General features: G+C 48.0%; 1 protein-coding gene across 2 annotated transcripts in view; it reads right to left on the bottom strand.

The window, feature by feature from the left end:
- STAB1 (stabilin 1) overlaps positions 1-22,029 on the bottom strand; it is a 61,841-nt gene extending 39,812 nt beyond the window's left edge. For both annotated transcript variants that reach the window (XM_036737776.1, XM_036737777.1), the window contains exons 1-19: positions 21,869-22,029; positions 17,080-17,213; positions 16,542-16,657; positions 16,096-16,181; positions 15,872-15,941; positions 15,072-15,167; positions 14,566-14,685; positions 13,799-13,995; positions 13,389-13,528; positions 8,620-8,747; positions 8,283-8,365; positions 7,257-7,394; positions 6,303-6,452; positions 4,710-4,772; positions 2,289-2,402; positions 1,689-1,742; positions 1,469-1,549; positions 637-795; positions 439-501 (exon numbers count right to left, since the gene is read on the bottom strand). In XM_036737776.1, coding sequence (XP_036593671.1) covers positions 439-501; positions 637-795; positions 1,469-1,549; positions 1,689-1,742; positions 2,289-2,402; positions 4,710-4,772; positions 6,303-6,452; positions 7,257-7,394; positions 8,283-8,365; positions 8,620-8,747; positions 13,389-13,528; positions 13,799-13,995; positions 14,566-14,685; positions 15,072-15,167; positions 15,872-15,941; positions 16,096-16,181; positions 16,542-16,657; positions 17,080-17,213; positions 21,869-21,949 — 2,073 coding nt within the window. In that variant the 5' untranslated portion in view covers positions 21,950-22,029. The remainder of the gene's footprint in view (positions 1-438; positions 502-636; positions 796-1,468; positions 1,550-1,688; positions 1,743-2,288; positions 2,403-4,709; positions 4,773-6,302; positions 6,453-7,256; positions 7,395-8,282; positions 8,366-8,619; positions 8,748-13,388; positions 13,529-13,798; positions 13,996-14,565; positions 14,686-15,071; positions 15,168-15,871; positions 15,942-16,095; positions 16,182-16,541; positions 16,658-17,079; positions 17,214-21,868) is intronic.
- Positions 22,030-24,876: the final 2,847 nt, after the last annotated feature.

Raw genomic sequence — 24,876 nt, 5'->3', positions numbered from 1 at the left:
CCCTGTAAAACTCTTCTCAACCCCAAGACCCCTGGACTTTCCCAGCCCTTGAACCTGCTTGTCTCTGTGGGCTTAGAACTCCATCTCCAACAGACCCTCAATTATCCTCATGTAAATGGAGAGAAAAGAGAAGGGAGCTTGCACCTTTGGAAGATGAGTGCAGATCAATGAGGCCTAAAACCCAGGCTAGGTCCTTCACAAGCAGAGGATGATTTTCAATGACCATAGAAATTCAGGCCCAGGCTTTGCTTCAGACTTTCTTTTAAAAAATTTAATATTAATTTTTTTTCCATTACTAAACATCTATTTTCTTTCATTCCCACCTCTCCCCCCATATATATATAATCATATAATCTTTATTTAGGTTTCCTTCTCCCTCATGCCCCACTAGACGTATTCCTAGGAGAAGCCTCTTGAACCGCACAGCACAACACTCACCAGCTCTTGGCTATTGGGGGGACATACACTGGCATTCTGGGCCTGGCAATCTACACAGGTGCCCTGGGAAGAGAAGGGTCAATCGTTATGGCTCTCAGCAGCTGAGGCCCAGCATTATGTAGCAGTGCTCTCCTCTTTGCCAAGGCCATTTTCCTGGGGATGGTTGGTAGCCGGTGGTCCCCTTTGGGAAGTACTCACCGTCACAATCTTGTACTGGTTCTCATTGCATCGATGAGGCAGGATGGGCAGGATGGACGGAGGCAACAGAATGCCATCCAGCAGGTGGATGATTCCATTGGATGCCACAATATCCACGCTCTTCAAGGGGATTCCAGGAGAGCCCAAGAGGATGCGCCCCTAGGATAGAAATCTCCCATGTCTTCCCATTTACCATGTCCCCTACACTGGCCCCAGGAAAAATGGTACTGTAAGACCTGTGAGCTCACCTGGGCCTAGTCCCTGCCATTGCCTCACTGGATGACCCTGGCCAAGTCCCTTTCCCTCTCTGCACCTCAGTTTCCCAATACATAAGAGGATGGTCCCTGGGGCTCCCTCACTGTGTATTCTATTTGAATTATTGACCTATAAGGTACAGTAAAAAGAGTTCAAGCGGGAGTCACAAGGCCTGGGTTCCAATGTTGGTTCTACTACCTACTTGCTGTGTGACCTCGAACAAGCCAGGTGGACAGCCTTGCCCCCACGGACCTCAATTTCTTTGAATTTAAAATGGGAAGGCGGGACTTGACTTTCTCTAAGGTGCCTTCCAGCTCTGCCACCCCAGGAGTCCATAAATCTGCCCATGTGTAACAGAGGTGATAAAGCAGTCAGCCAACAAGTATCTCCATTATGTGCCAGGCACATAAAGAAGGGGGAAGAACCATCCTGTCCCTTGAGAAGCTTACAGACATCCCTCATCAGAGGCAGCCTGATGCTCTCATCCCTGACAGAAGGGCCAAGGGGTCTGCGGACAACCATAAAACAGATATGGCAGGTTTGCGTCTGCAGTGGGAGAGTCGGCCCCCACGCTCACCTCCTCTGTGATGTTCGTGAGCAGGACCTGGTTGGCCATGGTTTGGATTAGCTTCAAGGATATAAGCTTGTCCACAGTCAGCTGAAGAGTGAAAAAGCAGAGGTGGGTGGAGCTAATCAGAAAGGCTTCCTGGAGGAGGCAGGCCCTGAAAAAGGTTTGGGGCCAAAGGAATCTTGGGGAGAAACTGTGAGTGAGGAGACGGGTATGTCCGAGGTCTTACCCCAGCGTTGCTGTAAATATGATACTTCACCAGTTCCTGCAGTTTAGAGATGCCCTGGGGATAAAAGGGAGCAGTCAGTCCTTGCTTGATCTAATGGTTTAAGGGTTAAGACTTGTCCCTGACCTCAGGGAGCTGCTGGTCTTTGGGGGAGGGCAGGATAATGAGGGGAGAGAGCATAGAAACAGAATTTGGGGGGTGAGCTGGGATAGGGTGGGAGTGTCAGAAATGGCATTGATGGAGGAGAAAGTGCTTGGTGTGAATGCAGAACTTCTCCCATAAAGCTGATTTTAAACTCACTGGGGTGAGTGGGGTTAGAGGAGCCCAAAAGATGGACTGAGCCAGGCAGTTGCAGCCAGGTTGGGAGGAGGGAGGAGGTATGGCCCTGAGGGTGGGATGGGTCAGGCAGTATTGGGAGGTCCCCTTGGGACCAGAGATACACCATTACTTATAGGGAGGGCTATGGCTCCTTTTAAGGCCAAAGTCATTGTGAGGGCATCAAAGGGTCTCGTGGATGATCTAGAAATACATCAAGAGGGGAAAATACCTGCCTTCCTTCAGTTCTCAAAGACTCACCCCCTTCCTCAGGCCCCACCCTCTCACCTCAGTGAAAAGGTAAATGAGCCTCCCGTCTCTCAGGCTGTCCACAGCAGCGTTGCTGGGGGCAAATACAGTGAAGGGCCCTGGGCCTTCAAGGATGGAAGGGAGGCCACAGTTCTGGAATCAACAATTCAATTATTAAGCATCTGCCTCTTATACCCAAGTCCTGTGCTTCCGTGCTAGTGATACTCAAGTGGAAAAAGACACAGGCCCTGCCCACACGCAGCTTATATTCTTGATGGCCTAAGGGAAAGTCCTGGGTTCAAATCCAGACTCTGACATTTACTAGCTCCACAAACTTGATTGCGTATGTCACTTCCCAGCTCTGGACCCCGATTTCCTGATCTGTTCTGGTACAGGAAGGGGTTCACACGGTCAAAGACATAAAGCTGGAAGGAACCTTAGAAGTTGAGGAATTCAACTCCTTATCTTACAAACGAGGGGACTGAGGCTCAGATAATTGGTCCAGGATCCTTGGCTAGTACCAGCACTTCCTGATCCCAAAGTCCACTTTTTCCTATCCCCGGAAGTTCCCTTGTCTAATGAAATTCCAGGTCCCATTAACAAAGGAACAAACGTTTATTAGGCACCTACTATGTATGTATCAAGCACTGTGTTTAGGCAGAGGTAGGAACCTGCAGCCTTGAGGCCACATGTGGCCCTCTGGGTCCTCAAGTGTGGTCCCGCAGGTTCCCCACCCCTGGTTTAGGGCTTTACTATAAATATAAAACAAAAAAAGAATCTTGACAGGGGAAGAAAGTCAAGGGAATTTGTTTTGTTTTTGTGAGAGGGGAGACTCAGACAGGTTTGTGTTTCATTTGAAACAAGACCACGGAAGATATAATTCTTCTTTACAACTTAACCGTTGTGAAAATAAGTTTTGTGTGAAGGTCTAAGTAGAACCTATATCGGATTACATGTCATGGGGGTGGGGGGAGAAGAGGGAGGGGGGGAAAATTTGGAACTCAAAAACTTGTGGAACTGAGTGTGGTAAACTAAAAATAAAAAATAAATTAAAAAAAAAAGACCAGGGAAGAGACAGTAGCAGATAGGATCAAATCGAGAACGGACGGGCTGCTGCTGTAGAAGTCCTGGCCATCACCTCAGCAGAGGACGCTGAGAGAGGAAAGGAAGGCCATGAGACAATGATAGTAAGTAGCGCAATACTTTATGTAGGTCTTTCTTTATTAACAGGCCTGTCAGGTAGGCTGTACAGACGACCGACTGCCATTTTATAGATGAGGACACTGTGGCTCAGAAAGGAGAAAAAAAGCAGTGTGAGTTAGTTCTGAAGAGAGAGAGAGAGAGAGACAGAGAGAGAGAGAGAGAGAGAGAGAGAGACAGAGAGAGAGAGAGACAGAGACAGAGAGACAGAGAGACAGAGGAGAGAGAGAGAAAAAGAGAAGAGACAGAGGAGAGAGACAGAGAGACAGAGAGACAGAGAGAAGAGAGAGAGAGAGAGAGAGAGACAGAGACAGAGACAGAGAGAGACAGAGACACAGAGACAGAGAGAAGAGAGAGAGAGACAGACAGAGAGAGAGAAGAGAGAGAGAGAGACAGAGAGAGACAGAGAGAGAGAGAGAGAAGAGAGACAGAGACAGAGAGAAAGAAGAGAAGGCAAGAGAAGAGAGACAGAGACAGAGAGAAAGCTCAAAAATGGAAAAAATGTACCTTCTCTCCCTTCCTTGCTGAGGCGGGGGACTAAGAGAACGAAATATTGGGTATACTGGCAGACTCAATTGATATGGGTTAGCTTTGCTTGGTTGCTTCTCTTTCTTTTTTTCCTTCCTTATTACAAAGGATAGCTAGCTGTGTAGGAGGGAGTGATATATTCTGAAATGAAGGTGATATAAAAACAAAAGATTTAATTTTTTTAAAGAGTTATCTTAAGGCCTGAAGTCAGGAAAACCAGGTCCTAGACTCAGTTTTGCTCTTATTATAACTTTAGTACATTCCTTCCCCCTCCTGGGCCACAAATATTCCCATGTGCAAAACAAAGGGGTAAAATGAAATAATCCTGGAGGGCCTTTCCAATGCTGATACTGTAAGAGGTTATCTATGGAAGGCTCAGACACCTCAGACTCAGTTACAGTTGAGCCTGAATCACAGTTCATCCATAGTCTCTCTCTGTGACTCTGGATAAATTGCTTCCATTCTGTGGGTCTCAGTTTCCTTCTCTGTACAAAGGACATAAGAATCTTTGTTTTGCCTCCCTCCCAGGGCTGTTTTAAGAATAATGAATTAAGATAACGGATGGCAAGAGTTCTGATAAATAGGAGCTTCTTAAAAGGAAAGGAGGCACAGTCCAAGACCATGGAGCCTGCACTGGAAGCCATCTGGGGGAACAGGGTAGAAGGGGACCATCTAGATTGTCAAATCAGAAACTATAGCTGCCTCTTCTGAGGCCCTCTATCATCTGCTCACCTCCAGGATGGTTTCAAACCGACTGAAGACATCCATGGAAGCCAGGATCTTTCCGATGGATTTCTGTAAGGACATATTGAATAGATACTTGGGTTGGGTGGGCTTTGGAGTAGTCTGGAGAGAGAACACCTCCCCTTTTTCTATGTTTGGCCACTCACAAAGAGAACCCTCCTCGCTTAGGGCCTGAATCAGCCCTTGGGTGATGCTTGAAGGTTGAGGGCTCCTGGCCAGAAGGTCTGGCCACTTTTGGAGAGGGCTGTTCAATCCCAATCCTTCTGCTTATGAGGAAGGCCCTTCAATCCTTCCTCACAGTCTGACCAGCCTTGGGGAGAACATTCATTATTCCCTCTCTGATTTCACTTAGCTTTGGCCTAATCTCTCCTGAGTCCCAGGATAGAGAGAGGCATCATCAACCCAATGTATTTAAACTTGATTGTAGGCAACAATGGAGCTAGAATCTTTGCCTAATCAGACCCTGGGGACTCAGGTCCCTGTTCCCACATCCAAGAGGGGGAAGCTTACTCTAGTTTTCCTGCCACCCCTGACAGCCCTTAGGACCTAAGGGGCAGAAATTTAGGACTTGAAATCAATATTCCCTCTGCCCCTTCACTGGCCCCTTGGGACCAGAGATACACCATTACTTATAGGGAGAGCTATGGGTCCTTCTCAGGCCAAAGTCATTGTGAGGGCATCAAAGGATCTCGTGGGTGAAGTAACCTCTTGGGAGGGTCTAGTGAAAAGAAATCTAGAAATCCATCAAGAGCGGAAAATACCTGCCTTCCTTCAGTTCTCATATTCTCTCTTTCCTACCTCTCTGCCTTATGAATCCAGAAATCTTCACTCATGGGGTCAAGGGTCAAAGGTCACTGTTGGGCCTGGTTCCCAAGCAAACTCAGGGACTGCCTAGCAAATCGGTTAGAGTATTTGGTGAGGGTTTGTCCCCACCCAGAGCTCCAGATGGACAATAGGCTTCATGGAGCCTCTGAGAAGTTAGGGATACAGATGACTTGGGCTCTGGATGAAGCTTTCCCCTTTGGTTCCAGATTCTGTTCTACACAGAGATGTGTACTCACTTGCAGGCACTACAGGCATATGCCCAGGCATAAGGAGATGTGGGTGGTCACACAGACTACCTTTCATAACTGCTTAGATAGGAAAGGAAGCGGGATCTCTGTCCTCTAGGGTTTGCTGAGGGGAGCGCATCCTCACCCTGGCTCCTAGGAAGTAAGGCTTGGGTCCTCTATTAAGGGTCCACTCCATTCTGCCTCAGCCAACCTCCGCTAAGACCCTTGGATCCCTGGGCCAGAGAGGGCATGTCGGGAACCCATGAACACAAATCATCACAAAAAATGCTTACTTCTCTGACCAGCGCCTCCTTCCCCTGCCTGGGTTCTCTCAGCAGCCTCTGCCTGGCATTCAAGGCTCTTTTGCAAGTAATCCCACCAGGCCAGGCTCTCTCATGGGGGGAGCCACAGACCCCTTCCCCTGGCTGCTTTCAGCACAGGAATGATCCTGTGCAGGGGCTAGAATACTCTCTCCCCCATCCCCCTCCCCAGATGAGTTTACTTTGAGAAGAGGGCAGGTTTGGCTCACCTCTGGGTCTCCTGGGATGAAGGATGAAGGGGGCTGCTTGCGGATGCTGCTGACAAGATGGAAAATGCCATTGGATGCAGGCAAGTTCTGCTGAATGATGTTGTATGTCGAACCTGGTTGGTCTTTGTATTTGTATGCTCTCCCAGAGTTCTGTGAAAGCATCAGGCATCAAATCCCTCTTGCCTCTAGCCAGGGCCCTGCTGTGACTCCTGAGCTCCTCCCCACAGTGAAAGCCAGCCACCCAGCCTGCCTTTCAGAAGGCCCCCAGATCCCTGGATATCTTTGGCCAGAATAAGTGGTATAACTTACCCACAATGCCTAGTCTCTAGCATCTGCTAGCCTAGAGACTCAAGAACCTAGCAAAGACACCACAAGGGACTTTTGTTCCCAAGCCCAGTCCCCATAGACTACAACATTCAAGCCCACATTCCTCTGCTTGGCATTCGAGACCCTATCCTGTCTATCTGACAGATATCCATTCCTTCTGCTATCTAATAAGTCTCCTCCACTGCAATCTGGCCAAGCCTCTTCTCCACCTCCCCCTGCCAACACACTGGGCTGATGACCACTTCTGACACTCTGCTGGCGCCAGCTGGAGCCCAGAGTAGTTTTCCACATCTCTATGCAATCCCTGAAGGATGCACCCAAGCCCTACCATCTTCCCAAAGCCTTCCCAGGGAGCCACCCCACCTCCAAACATCTTCAGAAGTGCCTATGGTCAAAATCTCCAAATTTAGTCCTTAGCTTTGACCCACTCAGGCTGCAGAGCTTCCTGAAGGCAAGACTCAGATCTGCTTCTCCCGCGTCTCCTTCATATTGCCAGTTTCCCAGGGCTATTCATGTTCTTTCTCTTCCCCACCTTTTCTATCCCCTGTGGCATTAAGCCAAGGACTGAGCGTACAGTGGGGCTCAGAAAAAATGGGGAGACTTCTTGGTCCTCTGGGGCCTCCTTACTAGATACTTGTCGCTAGTAAAGGTCACTGACTCTCCAGCCAATGTCCACAATGTCTTGGAGGGGACCGAGAGGCGATCTTTTATAAGGTGCTGTCCAGGAATGATGTATAGTTTGCATATCGATCTTGATAATGATTCCTTCATGGAAGACAAAAAGAGGATTTTAGGAGGGCTATTAGAAAAGAAGACTTGGTGACCACAATGAGATAGGGATATATTTGGAGGCCCAGTGTCCCTGGGGCTCCATGGGAAGACTGGGGGTCAACATAGTACAGCAGGAAAAATACTGGCTTTGGGGTGGGTGGACCTGGCTCGAGGTTCCACCTCTCACACTTGCTACCTGGGTGACCTTGGACGGGTCACTTAAACTCTTTGGGTCTCAGTTTTCTCATCTGTAAAATGAGGGTGTTGGACTAGGTAGCCTCAAAGTCTTTTCTGGCTCCAGATCGATGATCCCATGAAGAGATTGGAGACCAGAACCCCAGTGGAACAGGGGAAGAAAGAACTTTGGTTCCTGGCCCAAATGTAGGCTTTGGAGGAGTCCCTGCAATTCATTTCTCCTGGCTCAGCCCTCAGAAACCACCAGGAAAGGAAAAAGGATTTTGTCAGAAGGCATGGACACCCTCTGAGGGGAAGGGAATTTCCAGGAAAGCTTGGCCTTCTCAGGAGGGGGTTAGGAATTACGACCGAGAGGTGGGGGGCAGGATATTGCCCCCCTCCCAGCCCTGCACTTTCCTCAGGAAGTCTATTGGTGAAGAAGGAAGGGAAAGAAAAAAGAACACTGTGCTAAGATTGCACAACTCTGGGGAGGGAAATTTGCCAGCATTCAGTGTCTTTGCTCCATGGTATATGTCAGGTATGGGAATATTGCTCAGGTCCCTGGACTGATGGGTATAGGGAAGAAGAGGTTCATACTCTGGACCCCTCTGAGAGATAAGGGAAGGAAGAAGCAGTTGAAAGAGGGGCCCAGAAGAACACGAAGGCTCAGCATAGTGCCCTGGGGCCCAGAGGGCCAGTAGCACTCACATTCAAACTCCCAGACAGGTACAAGGATGGGACCAGCACTGTGAAAGGCCCAGACTTGGACAGAATCTCCCCACAGCCTTTACCTGCCAAAGTGGGAGGATGTCAGGAGGTCCCGCAGCCTGGGTGGGCAACCCTTTCTCCCCTTCCAAGCACTCTGCCTTGGTTTCTATTCTCTGCCTGTAAATTGGCTTCCAACAACCTGGCTCTGCTTGCATTTCTCATTCTCCTCTCCCTACACCCAGACCTGTTCCCTCATCTAATGAAGTCAGAGTCCTGGATTTGGACCCTTCCCTCAACAGGAGTCAGGCTCCTCAGGTCAGTTTAGGAGGGGTATTACCCAGCATGGACAAGGCTGTAGTTAACTTCCTCAGGTTCGGGCGCCGGCTATTCAATCTCTCCAGCTCTCTGAGAAAGTGTCCGTAACAGGAGCGTCCATCTCCGATCTCCCCTTTGTCGCAGACACACCTGGTGGGTGGTGGGGGTGGGGGATGGTGGGGGATATGAAATCAGCTTTAACAAAATGCTGCCCCTAGCTCTGGATCAGTCCCTTAATCATTCTCTGACCCCTCTTGTCCCTTAGCTCTCCTCCGTTTCCTGCTTCTACCTACTCAAATTCCTCCTCCCAGCCTGCAAGGCCCAGGTCAGATCTCTCCTCTTCTGGGAACTCTCCCCAGCCTAGTCCAGACTGGTCTTCCCTTCTCTGACACCTAGAGTTCCTTAGCTTCGACCTTTCTTATTGTCTAGTACTCAGGTCTTGTCTCCCTGGTTAGATTCAGGTCAAGAGACCTCAATAGAGGGTTCCTTTGTGAAGAACACTGTGCTAAGCTACAATGAAGAAGAGAAGACCCAGACTCTGCCCTCAGGGAGTTTCTATCCTGGTCGCCTGCCTCATTTTTCCCTTCTCCAGGGGATCTTCCACATAGATGTCAAAGTGATTCCCTTCAAGGTCAGGTCTGACCTTCTCACTCCCCTACTCAATAAACCTCAGTGGCGGCTCCCTATCACATATCGAACCAAATATAAGATCCTCTGCTCGAAATGTAAAGCCCTTCAGAACCTGGCGCCAATCTACCGTTCCAGACTTATTTATGCATCGCACACCTTCTCACGCTCTACAATTCAGCCAAACTGACTTTTGGGCTGTTCTGTGCCCCCAGTGCTCCATCTCCCTTTGAACTGGCTTCTCATCTCCATTCCTAGAATCTCTTGTTGCCATCAAGGCTCAGCCCAAGCACCAGCTCCTAATCTACATGAAGCCTTTCCTGATCTTCTCCTCCCCCCTTTCCCCCACTCCAGGCCCTTCCTAGCTGCCCCCTCCCAACACTGTCTTGTATTTATTTCATAGGGTTTAATTTTTTTTTAAATTCGAAACTTAAACACCCCAAAAGAGCATTTCCATACACACAGGAGACCACAAAGAAGAGGATTCCACATGAAACTCTTGAGTTTCTGTTTCATACCACATGCTTAAACAAAAATATGTAACCAATTCTATATATCACTTTCAAAGTTGTCCTGCTCATCGGTGTTTCCTTCTGAACTCCCTCCTGTTTTCTTTTGTGTTTTTAAAAATTGTTTCAATGGTCTTCTTATTTTGGCATAACTATTGCTGATCCTCCTTCTCCCTGCTCCTCCCCATCATTGAAACCTAGAGAAAGAAAGGAAGGAAGGAAGGAAGGAAGGAAGGAAGGAAGGAAGGAAGGAAGGAAGGAATAAGAAAGAAAGAAAGAAAGAAAGAAAGAAAGAAAGAAAGAAAGAAAGAAAGAAAGAAAAAGAAAGAAAGAAAGAAAAAGAAAGAAAAGAAGGAAGGAAGGAAGAAAGGAAGAAAGACTACTTTGCAACAAACAAGAGTTGTCAAAACAAATAGATACAGTGGCCATGTCCTGTCTCTTTCTGTGTTTCATGTGCATCATTTCTCTGTCAGAAGGTCTTGTTTTATTTTTTATATATCCTCTCTACATACACATACATACACACGCATACATATGGTGTGTGTAGATATATATTATACACACACACATGTATACATATTGTCTCCCTCAGTAGAATATAAATTCCTCAGGGGTCGGGAAAGCTTCATTTTCATCTTTTTTATCTAGGCACTTCACAAATGCTACTTTATCATCAAGAAGCTGGAAGACACAGCAAGGAAGAGGATCATCCTTGGGAACCTCAAAGTCTACCAGAACAGAGCACCTGATAAATGCTAGCTGGTTCCTGATGCTCGTACAAGCACATCTGAACAAGCAGCTGCCTCCCCAGCCCAGATTGGGCCATAACTCCATTGGCTCAGTTGGCCTTGAATGGCCAGCGTTTCCCCACCCCTATTTCCCAGTCTCCTTGTCTCTCTTCACAATCACAGCCTCAGATTTATAAGGATCTTCAGCGCATCCAGTCTGATCCACAATTGAGCAAGTGATATCCTTGACAAGTGAGCATCCAGCCTCTGTGTGAAGAACTCCAGTGATGGGGTCTCTACCTGCTGAGACTCATTCCAATTTTGGATGGCTCCAATTGCTTTTCTTCTGTTAGCCAAAATCTGCCTCTACAACTTCTACCCATTGCTCCTGATTGTGCCTTCTGGGGCCATGCAGAAGAAGTCTAATACTCCTTTCAAGTGATGGTCAGTCTACAAGCATTTATTAAACACTTACTGTGTGCCAGGCACCAAACTAAGCACTTAGTAAACAAAAGAAGGCAGAACAGCATAGTCCCTGTCCTAAAGAAACTCACATCCTAATGGAGAAAACAACATGCAAGCTACAAGGCACATCCAAGATGGATACCATGTCGATGGAAGGTACTCTCAGAGGGGAAGGCACCAGTAGCTAGGGGGAGCAGGAAAAGCCTCCTGAAGAAGGTAGGGCTTGAGCCAAAACTTGAGGAAAGCCAGGAAATCCAGGAGGCCAAAGTGATGAGGGAAAACATTGCAAACATGGGGGACACCCAGCACAAAGGTGGAGATGGGAGATGGGATATTGGGTTTGAGGAAGGACAACAGGCCTATTTGGCTAAAACATAGAGTTTGTCTCAGAGGATGAGGGGGACCTTTCCTTCATCTCATCTATGCCTTCAATTTCATCTGTCCCACTTCCCTCCATGATCCTACTGAGTCAATCAGTCCCCCTCTCTCCTGCATCCCTTTACTGGCCCATTCCTCTCAAACCACAAACATGCTCTGGTCTTTCCCAATCTAAAAAACTTCCTCTTGACCCCGTCACCCACCCCTCTCACATTTCATCCTCTTTCTCTCTTCCTCTTCTAGGAAAAGCTGAATTTCCAGTCTATACTTGATGTCCTTGCTTCCTCATCACCCCCTCACTCACCCCTCAGCTCCTTTCAAATTACTTTTCATTATGACTATTTTGCTGACACTGGTCTCTCAAAGGTCACCAGTTAGGTCTTCATTGCCAACTTGTCTAGGCTCTTCTGATCCTGGGCTTCCTTGCCTTCTCTGTAAGCATTTACTACTCTTGACTACCTCCTTCTTCTGAATATTTTCTCTTCTCTTTGGACTGCCATGATCGTGGACACTACTGGTTCTCCTCCTATCTGTCTGATCTGTCTCAATTGCCTTTTCTGGTTCATCCTACTCCTGTCTTCTATGTATGCTGCATGGGGAGGGGTTTCCCCAAGGCCTGTCCCTACCCCCTATATCTTTTCTAGAAAGAGAACCTATTTATTGACACTGTCTATCTCTTCCACTCCATTGGTTTACATTACCACCTCAATGCAGATGGCTCCCAAATCTATCTCTGCTCTAATCTCTCCTTAGACCTCCTGACCCACATGAATATCTCACCCAAAGCAGAACTCACTGATGTCTCCTCTTAATCTGCCCTTTCCTTATTCTGTTGATGGTACCTTCCTCCTCCTAGCCATTCAGGGTCGAAATTCCAAGGTCATCTTTGACTCTTTTCTCTCCCTTCCTCCTAATATCTAATCAGTTGGAAGTCTTGTAAGTCTGCAACACCTCTCACACCCATCCCCTTCTACTCAATGACCATCACCGTCTCTTCCCTGGACTACTATTGTGAACAATTTATGTTGTAAACCTCTATCTCATCTCCTTAACTTCACTCTCTCCTCTTTTTCAGTCTATCCTATTTCAATCTATATTCAACTACCAACATGGCCTTCCTAAGATCTGATTGTGCAACTCCTCTGATCAAAACCTCTGGTTCCCTGCTGACACTAGGATAATGATAAGAATTATAATGATAATTGCTAACATTTACACATCATCCTTGAAAAGCTTTTCTTCACACATATTATCTCATTGGATCCTTGTAACAATCCTGTAGGGTAGGTGCTATTATCATCCCCATTTTAAAGAGGAGAATACTGAGGCTGAGAGAACTTCAGTGGTGTGCCCAGGGTTACACAACTAGTGAGTAGCAGGATTCAAACCCAGATTCTCCTGACTTCAAGCCTGCCATTCTGCCACACCAGGCTACCTATTCTAAAATACAAACTCCTTAACTCCAGGCCCGATACTCTACCCACTGTGGCCCCTTGGCTGCCTGTATACTTATTTATGATGTACCATATTGGGTCCATCCCTCTCTGCCCTCTTCCCATTCACCAGTAATCCTATTTTTTTTTTCATTTTTGTATCTCCAGAACTCAGTAATGCTCAATTGTTTGGCGAGATGAAATAAAATTGACTTAGGCATCTTAGTTCAGACCTTCACACATGCAGGCCTTACCCACGGTCCTAGGCCCTAGAGCTGGAAGGGACCTGAGATTGTATATAATACAAAGTTTTTTTCTGCCACTTTATTTTGCAAATAAAAAAAATGAGGCTCATAGGGGTTAAGTGACTTCTACAAGGTCGCTGGGACCATAAGGGGAGAGCTCAGATTTGATCCAAGGTTCTAACCCTCTGACTGGTGCTCCTTCCCCTAGGTGAGGCTGCTTCTCATTTATTCTCGTACAGAGAACTGATCACATGCTTGCACAGACTCTTCAGCTTTCAGAATCACACCATCGTAACCATTAACTAAGATGCTACCACTCACCCCCATGCATTCCCTCATGCTCACACACAGAGGCATGCCCAAATCCCACGGTCCCATATGCTCACTCTCACTGTCATATACTTACCTGGCCTTCCCCTGCTCATCGACCTGGCAAGTGGCTGAACTGTCACAGAAGAAGTGACGGCAGGGGGTGATGGCAGGCATGCAACCTTCGGAGATGTTGAAGCCAATCTTGACTAGGCCTGGTTGACAGATGCAGGTGGACTGGGGAGCCAGGGGAGGAGCAGAAACCTTCTGTTGGCTGTGGCTCGGAGTGGGGCAAGGGAAGGAGCCAAGGCTCCCTCAGCCCCTTCTTCAGCTCTCCCCACCCCCACCCCAGGCTGGCTCCCATAGGACTCTGGAGCCTGAGTCCCAGATACAGAATGTAGGCCAGTCTGGCACCCTAGAGCCATTCCAGCATGGAGAGGAAGGACGAGCCCCCTCCCTCCCAGCTTTGCCTTCATCCAGTATCCCTGGCTGGGAGCCCTTGGTCACCTTGCCTGGCCCCACATATAGGCATAGGGTGGTGTCACTGGGGCAGCCACCATAGTTGGAAGTGCAGGGGTCCAGGGGTTGGCAGAACTTCCCATCACCATGATAACCAGCCTTGCACTGACATTCAAGGTCTCCATCCTCCAGGACTGAGCATGTAGCAAAAGGAGAGCAGGAAAAGGAAAAACAGGAATCTTGGGCTGAAAGATTTGAAGAAGAAGAGGGGCCATGATTATTAGGAAAGGAAGATGGAGTTAGCCTGTCTTGAACACAGTGGGGAGGCCAGTTGGGGTATCAGCAGCAGGTTTGTAGGCACTTAATATACATTTGATGGATGGATGCATGCATGCATGGGTGAATGAATGAATTCTCCATCCTCTGGTTGGCTGGTTGGAGTCCTTGGTCATCCCTATAGGAGAGGCTATGACATAGGGATATGATTTCAGGGTCCTTCCCTTCCCTGGCCAGTTGCTGAGTCCGTGAATCCCTTTAATGAAGATGGTGTCTTTCAAGAAAATCAGGCCAATGCCTAATTGGAGACACGCTAACGGTAAATTAGGATTCTTTTTCAGTTGAAGAGGGAACTGAGAACAGGAATATGAGAAAGGAAAGGGAGGGTGCAGAAAGGAGAGGCTGAGGGCACTGAAGTCAAATTTCCCTATTTGCGCATACATAGGTGAGAGTTGGGCCCATGTTGGGGTGTAGAGAATTGGGGGGTTGCTCCTTTTTTGAGGAGCAAGGGCTTCCCTTGGGAAGGTCTAGGGACTCACCTCGGCATTTGCTACCCTGGAGCCGGTAGCCTGGTAGGCACTTGCAGCTGGGTACCCCAGTGTCTGCAACCACACACTGTGAGTTCTTTGGGCAGGCCAGGTCCTTGCAGGCAGGCACTTCTGGAAGCAGAGCAGAAGAACAGGGCAGAATAGTAGAAGGGTGGGTCAGGAGTCCTGGGGCCTAGTCCTAACTCCAACACTGACTCATTGTGTCAACTTGGGCAAAACATCTCCTTCCTCTGAACCTCAATTTTTCTCTGCAAATGGGAGTAGGGAGTGGGGACAGGGAGGGGGAGGTTGGACTTAGTGGTCTCTAAGCAACCTTCTAGCCCCAAGGTTCTGGTGGGGGCCTGTTAGGCAGGCAAGAATTAGGCTACGTGTGAATCACTGAGACCTGACCCATGGTCTCCACTCTGTCCCCTCCCCATTCTGTTCCCCTCCATGCCTGTGGCCACCCCCCTGCCCTGAAAATGCCTCCTGAGTTCCTCCTGGCCCAGGCCACTCACCCTGGTCACACCGGGGGCCAGTGTAACCAGCAAAGCAGAGACAGCTGCCATCACCTTGGGGTCCACTCTTGCACACCCCATGGACACAGGCACACACTGTAAGGAAGAGAATGCCATCTCCCTGGGATCAGGCCTTGTCACTTCACACACACCTACCCCCGCCAGGGACAACTAGGGACTCTGCACTCTGTGAAAATAGGAACACAGGACTCCATCCCCATTAGGACCTGGTAGGGCCATGGGGGGGGGGGCGGCTAGCAGGGAAAGAGGGAAAGACCTTCTGCCAAGGGATCATAGGTGGGTTAGAGGTGTGTGACTAGGCAAAGACAAACTAAATAGGGCTTGGCGGGAGGAGAAGTCTCTCTGTGTTTTTCTTCCTATCTTTTACTTTCATCTCCTTTCCCTCTGTCTTTTTATATGGATCTTGGATTTTGTCTTTCTTTTGATCCCTGTCTCTGCCTCTGCCTCTCTGTCAATCTCTGTGGGCCTCTGTTTATGTGTCTCTAGCTTTGTCTGTCTCTGTCTCTCTGTCTCTGTCTCTGTCTCTGTCTCTGCTTCTCTGTCACTTTCTGTGGGCCTCTGTTTATCTATCTCTAATTCTGTCTCTCTCTATGTCTCTCTCTGTCTCTGTCTTTTTCTCTGTATCTCTGAGTATGTCTGTCTGTGTCCAGTGCTTTTTCTTGGTCTGCATGCTTGTCTCTGTCTTTCTGTCTTTCTCTCCCCCATCCCTGCCTCAGTCTCTGTCACTTGGTCTGTATCTCTTTGACACCTTCTGTTCTCTCTGACCCCTGCTCTCTTACCTGACTTGCAGTCAGGACCAAATAAGCTCCCATCTTTGCACTGCTGGCAGGCAAAGCCACCATATCCTTCCTGAGGAGAGAGGTAGACCAATGGCTAGTTGAGAGGTCCTCCCTTTGTTTCCCCAGGGCTCCCATCCTTCCATTCTTGCTTCACCATGGTCCCATCCTAGGGGCTGATCAGCCACTCCTGTCCTCCCCTCAGTGCCCATCCCACAACCTCTCACCTCACACACACATGTCCCATTCTGACCAATCCCATCCAGGCAGGTACCGTGACCATTACAGGGTTTACTGGCTCCCCCAGGACACTCTGTGAAGAATCAGCAGGCTCAGTAGGGCTCAGGCTCCAGCCCTAGAAGATGCCAGGCCCCCTGTCACTCTAACGGAGATGAGCCAGGGAGAGGGACACCTTTGGGCTTCAGTGGGTGCCAAGGGTCCAGCCACCCCTCTCTTCCTCCTGGAGGGGGGGGGGTTGAAAGTACCTGGAGGTCATGAGACCCCCACCATAAGACCCAGTCAGAGGACTCTGCTGGAAGAGGAGCCAGTTGTAAGATGGCCTTGGCCTTATGTGGTCACGGTCCTGTTGTTGTAGGGGAACTGAGCTGGTAGGTCTGGGGCCCACCCCCAAGGTAAAAAGTTGGCAATGTTCCCACTGGTCCCTGCCCCATACCATAGCACTTAGAGCCCCAGTACCCGGGACAGCAAGCCTTTTCTTCCACCTCTTTCCAGCAGGCCTGGCTGCAGCCAGTCATCAAGATGTCGTTCTCTCCCAGAGTCACAGTGTAACTGAGACAAGAAAGGGGTCAGTAACGGAGGTCCTGCCCTAAGGCCCCCTTCCTGGGGGTAACAAGCAGTGGAGGCCTGAAACCTCGGGCATTCAGAACCCACTTTAGAGAGGATATGGAGGAAAGGATACTCTTCTCTGTCCATTGGGGCTTTTGATGTCTCCGCAAAACTTATCCTATTCATCTGAGGCTTTCAGCCTCGATTTCCATCCTATCTTCCTCTTGGGCAGATAGATCCCCACCTCCAGATAATTGTTCCTTTTTCTCCACCCTGCCAGCCATGTCTTTCTCTAATTTTTCCTTAAGACCCTCCCGACCATACACTGCCCCTGGCAATTTCCTCTCTGTCCTGCCTGGCACTTCCCAGCCACAGGGTTTTTGGTGTTTGGTGGGGAAGCGGGGATAACAAGGTTAGGCTAATACCTGCATTCCTGAGGATCTTTCTGCCAATTCTTGGTCCAGCCTGCTGGGCAGGCCTGATTCTTAAAAGCCGCACATGAGGTACATTGAGAACTTGTGAGGAACTTGGTCTTCGTATTACAGTATTTGGACTGGACCTATACAGGAGGTAGAGAGTGGGGAGTGAGGGGTCTAAGAGCCCAGTGCCCCCTCACATTTCCACCTAGGAGTCAGAACCATTGGGGGCCATTTAGAGACCATCTATTGAAACAACCTCATTTTACAGAGTGGGAGCTGAGGCCTAAAGAGGGAAAAGGACTTGTTTCAAGTCACAGAGTAATGTCAGGGGCAGAGAAAGGATGAGAACCCGGGTGTCCTGACCCTCAATATAGGTCTCTTTTCACTACTTTCATTATGCCTTTCCCCATTCCCCGTAAGAAGCTATGCATTTGTTTCTTTAAATTTTGCTCTAAAAATGTTTCCTCTTTAGACTATGATGTCATTTAAAGGTAACGGTGACTAAATTTAGAATTTTCCAAATAGCCCCAGATATTATTTAATATTATTATGTTACTGCTTTAATATAATACCATTTTTGTAAATATGTGTGTGATTGAATGGAACATCATTGGACTCTTTTTCAATTAGCCATAAGTGTGGACGAAACCAGGCTGTTTAGACCGGGTAACCTAACCAAAATAGCATTGCTCACTTGTGATCTAATTATAAATAAAGTTCCTAGTAAGAAGCAAACAGCCTTCATAGCAGGGAGAGAGTACTGAGTTTGAAGTCAGCAGATCTGGATTTGAATCCTGGCTCTGCCGCTTGTCATCTGTGTGGCTCTTGGGACAATTCACTTAATGTCTCTGGGTCTGAGTTCCCTTGTATGAGGATAGACTGACTGCTTCCCCTAATTCCTCCTCCTGCCCTACATGGGCCTTCATTTTATTGGACTAGATTATAGGTGTCAGACTTGGAATACTCCAGAATGCAGCCCATACAAGACGAAAATATAATTGGAAAATATTAGCAAAAAATAAATTAAAATGCCAATGGAACATAGATAATGTTAGTATGTGGTTTTCTAAGTCAATATGCAGCTGGTGGAGATCTTTATGGAGTTGAATGGCTCCATTTCTATTGGAGCTTGACACCATTGGCCTAAGATGACCTACGAGGTCTCTGTTGAACCTATGACCTAAAGGGCCAATAAGAATATGAGGGTCCGTGTGTGTGTCTGTGTCTGCGTGCAGGTGCATCCACTGGAGGTTAGACCATGAGGCCAAGTGTGAGTTCAGAGGGGCTTGTGTGAGCTCTGACTACACAGGCATGTGATTTTTGGTTTGTAGCCTTGTGGTGACTGATTAAGGAAGCCCCACCCTGGGGAGAGAGCTGAGTCCTCGATTTGGGTAAGTCTTGTGCTAGGGAAAAGATCTCCAGGCCTATTCCTAGAAGGGATGTGGCAACAGCTGTCCTCCCCTTAATACCTCCCCCCTCCTCCAGCCAACTATTGTAAAAGAAAGGCAGATGGGGAAGGGGGGCGGTAAAAGAGACTATCCCAGGGTCAGAGTGAGTTCCTTTAACTTTTTAACTCAGGAAAACTTGGGAGGCAAGGGTAGATATAAAAAGAAATCTTGGGGCCAAGAGCATACAGCAAGACGCCCTAAGGTCGCCAGCTTCTCTGCTTGGACCCTTTTTGCTCCCTCAATCTACTCATTTTCCTGCCTTCAAAATATGGCCAGTGGTGTCAAACTCCAATAGCCTATTGGCTTAGAAAACCACAGATTAACACTATCTATGTTGTGTTGTATCTTTGTTTATTTTACTAACCATTTCTCAATCTACATTATAATCTGGATCAGTTCATACTTGGGAGTTTTGGGGCTCCATGTAGCTTGCCGGCTGAGAGTTTGACACTTCTGGGACCTATCTCCACCTTTTTCAGGAAGCCTTTTTTGACTAACCCTATCTGAATCCAGAACCATAACTAGGAATCCCAGCACTTGAAGCACATTCGGTAAAGTGGTGGTAGTAGTAGAGGGAAGGGATCCTTCTAGGTCACCCAAAGGCTAGTGGCCATGACATTTGTTTGGAGTAAAATCAGTGAGAGAGGAAGTGAAGAGGACTGTTGGTCCCAGGCAGGTGTAGTCTCATCAGGAAATGGGGTAGCCTGTCCCCCAGAGGGTATGGCCCCAGTCCCTGTAACATAGTTAATATATGCCTGGCCCTCAATCCTCAACTCCTAGGGGGAAGGAGAATAGGGCGGACAGGCAGGTCCAGGGTAGTAGGGGATGGCAGACCCCAGGGGAAAGGCAAGAAACTTAGGGTGGTGCTGAGTGAAGTGGGAACAGAGGACCTCAGGGTGGGGGACAGTGGACTGGAGATCCACTAAAGGGAGAAAACACTTCCCACATTCAGGTGTTCTGGGACAAAGTCCCAGCTGCCCAGCTCTAGTTACAGCATCCCCAAGCCCATGCCGATGATGCTCCTCTCAATCTACTGAAGCCCTAGTTGTGCCTAATGAGCTCTGTCCTGCCTCATTTTGATCTCTGACCGAATTCTGTGTATTTGCTTCTTGCTTTTTCCATACCTTCCCCAACAGATTCCCGCTGCCCCCATCTCTAGCGTGAGAGTTCTCCGAGGGCAGGACCTGAGTCTGTTCCTCCTGGGCTGCAAGAATCTGGAGACTTAGGGTGCTAGTATTGGCTCTTCCAATGACTCCGACGAGTCTCCCTTGTCCCTTCTGGGCCCCAGCTTCTCTTGTCTATGACCATTAGGGATGACAATGCCTATGTCACATAGGGATAAACCCACTTGGCTGGCCTGCCTATCCCACAAGGTGCTTAAGGCTTTTAGGATATGACAGATGGGAAAGGACTTTGGAGCAGAAATGTGAAATCATTATTATTGTCCTGTGCTGTTCTCTTAAGGAGACTCGAATTCCATCCCTAAGCCAGCTATACTGGGGTCAACTCTCATCCAGGAAGCTTTGCATCTCCCCCGCACTGACCCCAGATAGGGAAACTGAGATTTGGGCCTCACGTAGAAACAGAGACTCAGACACAGAGGGACAGAGACATCCCATGGCTCAGAGAAAGAGACAGAGGGACAAAGAGAGACACATAGACCCAGAATCAGGGACAGAGCTGCATAGATTCAGGGGGAGAAAGAAACAGCCACTTGACAGGCCATTCAACAAACTCATTCATTCATGCATCCATCCTTTCTTTCTTTTATCCTTTCATCTATTCAACAAACATATATTCAGCACCTATGTGCAAAACGCTGCACAAGGTATTAGGGGAGGCATAACAAGGATATTACTTTCACAGAATTCACAGTCCGGTGGCTAAGACAAAAACAAAAAAACAAATGATAGAACATTCCAGAGTGTGACATAGAGGTGCAACTCAAACGTGACAGAGGTCGGGGGGAACGCTGCGGCTGACAGAGGGGATTACTGAGGTCTTCTTGGAGAGACAGGGACAGGAAGACAGACAGAAAGACAGACAGAGAGGGGGACAGAGAGAGACAGAGAGGGACAGAGACAGAGACAGAGAGACAGAGATAAAGAGAGAGACACAGAAAGACATACAGAGACAGAGGGGGATAGAGAGATACAGACAGACAGACAAAAAGACAAAGAGAGACAGAGAGGGACACAGACAGAGACAGAGATAAAGAGAGACAGAGAGAGACAGAGACTGAGAGACAGAGAGACAGAGAGAGAGAGACAGAGAAACAGAGAGAGACAGAAGAGGGAGGGAGGGAGGATGCTGACACAGTCACATGCCCAGACAGAACAGTGACCAATAAGAATTTCTTAGTTTATCCCCAATCAGTAGATGCCCCATCAATGCTGGGGACTCTAAGGGGACAGGAATGTGTCTAGTAAGAGGGGATAGCTGACAGGCCTGGGGGGCTTCATAAACCTGTGGGCATACTCACACTTAGGCTAGGCAGCCTGAGGCAGAGAGAGAGACACACAGAGAGACTGGCAGAAGATGCTGATACGAGTTTAGAGTGACATAGAGGCAGAGATACAGATTTAGGTGGAGAAAGGGAGAGAGCGATACGGATGGAGACAGAGACAGAGAGACAGAGATATAAGGACACAGAGAGACAAAGACATGAGGAAACAGTGAGAAAAAGCGATCGGTCTGTCTGCAGATTTTCCGCCACCATTTGTCTGGCTCTCTCCCTCGCCCCAGTGATCACGTCCTATTTTACAGCTTGCTTATTTCTGGATCAGATCTCCCCTCTTGGAATGGAAGCTTCATGTAGGTGGGGGATGGGTTGTTTTTTTTTACCATTTTATCCCTGTTAACGAGCACACAATAGGTGCTTAATATATGTTTATTGAATTGGAATTGAGAGATCTAGAGTCAGGGAGACAGAGAGAAACACAGGTCTCAGTCATGTAGTCACAGAGAGCAGCAGCCAGATGAACACAAAGATCTAGTTACATCCAGACAGACAGAGATGCACAAAAATTCATGTATGGAGACATGGAGAGAAGGAGGGAGAAGACAGACAGACAGAGACAAAGAGAAACAGAAAAGGAGCCCAATAGTGACCGGTACTGTATTCAACACCACCCCCCACAACACATCTAGGCGCTGCCACCTTTTGGTCCCCTCCTGATTCACCTCAAGCTCCCAAAGACAATTCCCAGTGCCTGGCATTTTCTCTAGTCTCTGTTCCATCCAAAGGACATTGAGTCTGACCCCAAATCGTTGAAACTCTATCAATTCTACACCACCACCCATACTGGCCCCAGTCTTTATCCCAGCCCCAGCCGGACCCAACCCACCTTTTCTCCCTTCCCCTGGCCCACACCAGCCAGCCAGAGAGCCAGGAGCCAGAGGAGACGTGGCCTGCCAGGGCCAAGCATCGCCAAACACTGCAGGGACTCAGCAGCTTCAGAATGGGGGGAAAGATTGTGGGCAGTGGAACCTCCGGAGACTGTCTAGGACACAGATGATCCAGAATGGGGATAGGGGGAAGCTGCCTGCCTTAAAAATCACACACACACACACACACACACACACACACACACACACACACACACACAAACGCCCAGCCAGTTCACCCCAAACAGGAACCCATCAGGATTTCCTCTTACATATCAGCCGCAAACAGGCGGAAGGAAAACCTCGGCCACTGACCACCAGGAACAGACTGCTCAGGCCCTTGGCAGGTCCGGAGGCTGAGCCCTTAGTAGTCAGCCTGGCCCGGCCCCCAGGGGTGATACCAGGGGGTGCAGGAGCACTGTGTTCTGAAGCAACAGGAAGCCCACCCCCCATTTCTCCAGCATCACCTCCTCTGCCCCTCCAACGACCGAACAGCGAGCGCCTGAAATGCCACCAGTAGAGTGGTCATTCATCTGGGCCATCTAGAGTCCTCTGTCGAGTACAAATGTCTCTGGGAGGCGACACTTGTTGTTCACTCGTTTCAGTCATGTGTGACTCTTCATGACCCACTGGGAGTTTTCTTGGCAAAGATGCTTGACTTCTCCAGCTCATTTTAGATGAGGAAACTGAGGCAAATGGGGTTAAGTGACTTGCCCAGCGTCACACAGCTAGTACATGTCCAAGGCCAGATTTGAACACAGGTCTTCCTGACTCCAGGCTCAGTGGTCTATCCACTGCACCACCTTAGCTAACATTTTATTGGGAGTTGTAGGACTATTTAAAAAATATATATATATATATATATATACACATATAAATATATATATATGTATATATATATACTATAGCTATTTAAAAATAGATTTTTAATTGATATCTTTGGTTTTTATATAGCCTAGATTTCCCAATTTCCCTTCACCTCCCCCTCTCCTATCCCAGAAAGTTATCCCTCATAACAAAGAATTTAGGATACTAAACTCTAGACACTAGAGACTACTAAATACTAGTATCTAATACCGAATCAAAATACTAGATACCACTACTACTATCCTAGCCTAGCCTAGCCTAACCTATACTATACTATACTGCTAATGCCTACTGCTGCTGCTGCTGCTGCTACTACCTAGAATTTATATATTAATTCACTGTTACAAAACGCTTTACAAATGCCTCCTTTTATTCTCACAACTCTAGGAGGTAGTGGCTATATTATTATCCTCATTTGAGGGAACTGAGGCTAAGTGTAGGTGAGTGATCAGCCCAGGGTCATATAGCTAGGAAGCATCAGAAGCAGGAGATGAACTCGGCTCTTCCTGGTGACAAGTCCAGCACTCTATCCACTGGACTGCCTAGCGACAGAGATTTTCAAGCTGGAAAGAACTGGCCATCTCGTCCAATACCCTTATTTTACAGATAATTAAACAGAGATAAAGAGAGCTTCAGTAACTCAAGGTTACACGGCTGCAGTTTCTGGTTTTGGGATTTGAACCCAGGGCTCTGACTCCAAGGCTTATCTGATCAGGTGGGGGGAGGGTGAGGCAGGGATTTTACAGGTGCTGCAACAGGGCAAGGAGAAGAGCTCTAGGGTGGAAGTTAAACCCCTGGGTTCCATTTCCAGTTCTCTCACTGACTGGCTTTTACGAATATGATCAAGCCCCTTCCCCTCCCTATATCTTTAAATAGAGGATGATCTCTCAAGTGTTGACATTCGATGTTAACCAAAGGTTAACAGAATCAGGATTCGAAAAAGTTTGAGACAGACCAGACTGACTGGGGAGAGGAAGGGAGCGGGGGCGGACATGAGGAAGTATATGAGGGATAAATGTGAAGTTCTACATTTTTTTTAATTAAAATTAAAACCCCCTGGGGGGTTTGGTGGACTGAAAATTTTGATCGGTGTCAAATTTTCTCTTGGCTGTTTTCTTGTCTCTAAATGATGCCCATGGTCCCATCCAGCTCTAAAGGGTGTGATGGTTTCATATTAGATTGTGTCAATCAAGTTCACAGAATGAAGGAGGTGATGATGGTCCCATCTGTCTTATGTATTGGATGGCATATGTTGGGAAGGTTGCTAGCAAACTGGAGTATTTCCAGAGAAATTTCCAGAGAAACTCCAGGATGAGAAGAAAAGTGGAAACCCTTCCATCCAGAGATCCATGGAAGGTACTGGCCATTAGCCAGGAGAAGTGAAGATTCAGAAGGGATTGATGACCTACTTGTCCAGCCCGATCTCTCTGCCCCGCTCCATCCCACATCTCCACCTACATATTGTGTATCTCAAATTGGATGTCCCATAGGAAGCTTAAACGCAACATGTCCAAAGCTGAAGCCATTGTCTTTCCCTCCAAACCCTCCCCTCTTCCTAACTTCTTTATTACACTACCAACTTCCCAGTCATCCAGGCTCATGACCTAAGTGTTAACCTCAATGCCTCCTTTTTTCTCATCCATCATATACAGTCTATTGTCGAGGCCTGTCGATTTTTACCCTTGTGACATCTCTCAGATACACTCGCTTCTCTCCTCTGACACTGCCACCACTCTCTGGTTGGGCTCTCATCACCTCCCACCTGGATTATTACAGTAGCCTGCTGGTGGGTCTGCCTGCCTTAAAGTCTTCCTTGACTCCATTTTCTCTTCCACTCAGCTGTCGGAGTGATCTTCCTAAAATGCAGGTCTGATAGTGTCAGCTCCTACTCAATAAACTCCAATGGCTCCCTATACCTTCAGAATCAACTATATTCTTTTTAGTGTTCACAGCCCTTCATAAGCTAGCCTCCCCTGTACCTTTCTAATCTTCTTATCCTAAACCTTCCCCCACCCCCACTCTACTCCTCCCTGCCGTGTCCTCTACCATCTGACAGTGGCCCTCTTGCCATTTCTTCTCCAGGCTCTGGGCATTTTCTCTG

This window comes from Trichosurus vulpecula, chromosome 9, assembly GCF_011100635.1.
Source record: "Trichosurus vulpecula isolate mTriVul1 chromosome 9, mTriVul1.pri, whole genome shotgun sequence".
Taxonomy (NCBI): Eukaryota; Metazoa; Chordata; class Mammalia; order Diprotodontia; family Phalangeridae; genus Trichosurus; species Trichosurus vulpecula.
The sequence above is the reverse complement of the archived record's forward strand: the minus strand, read 5'-3'. Positions and strand labels throughout refer to the sequence as shown.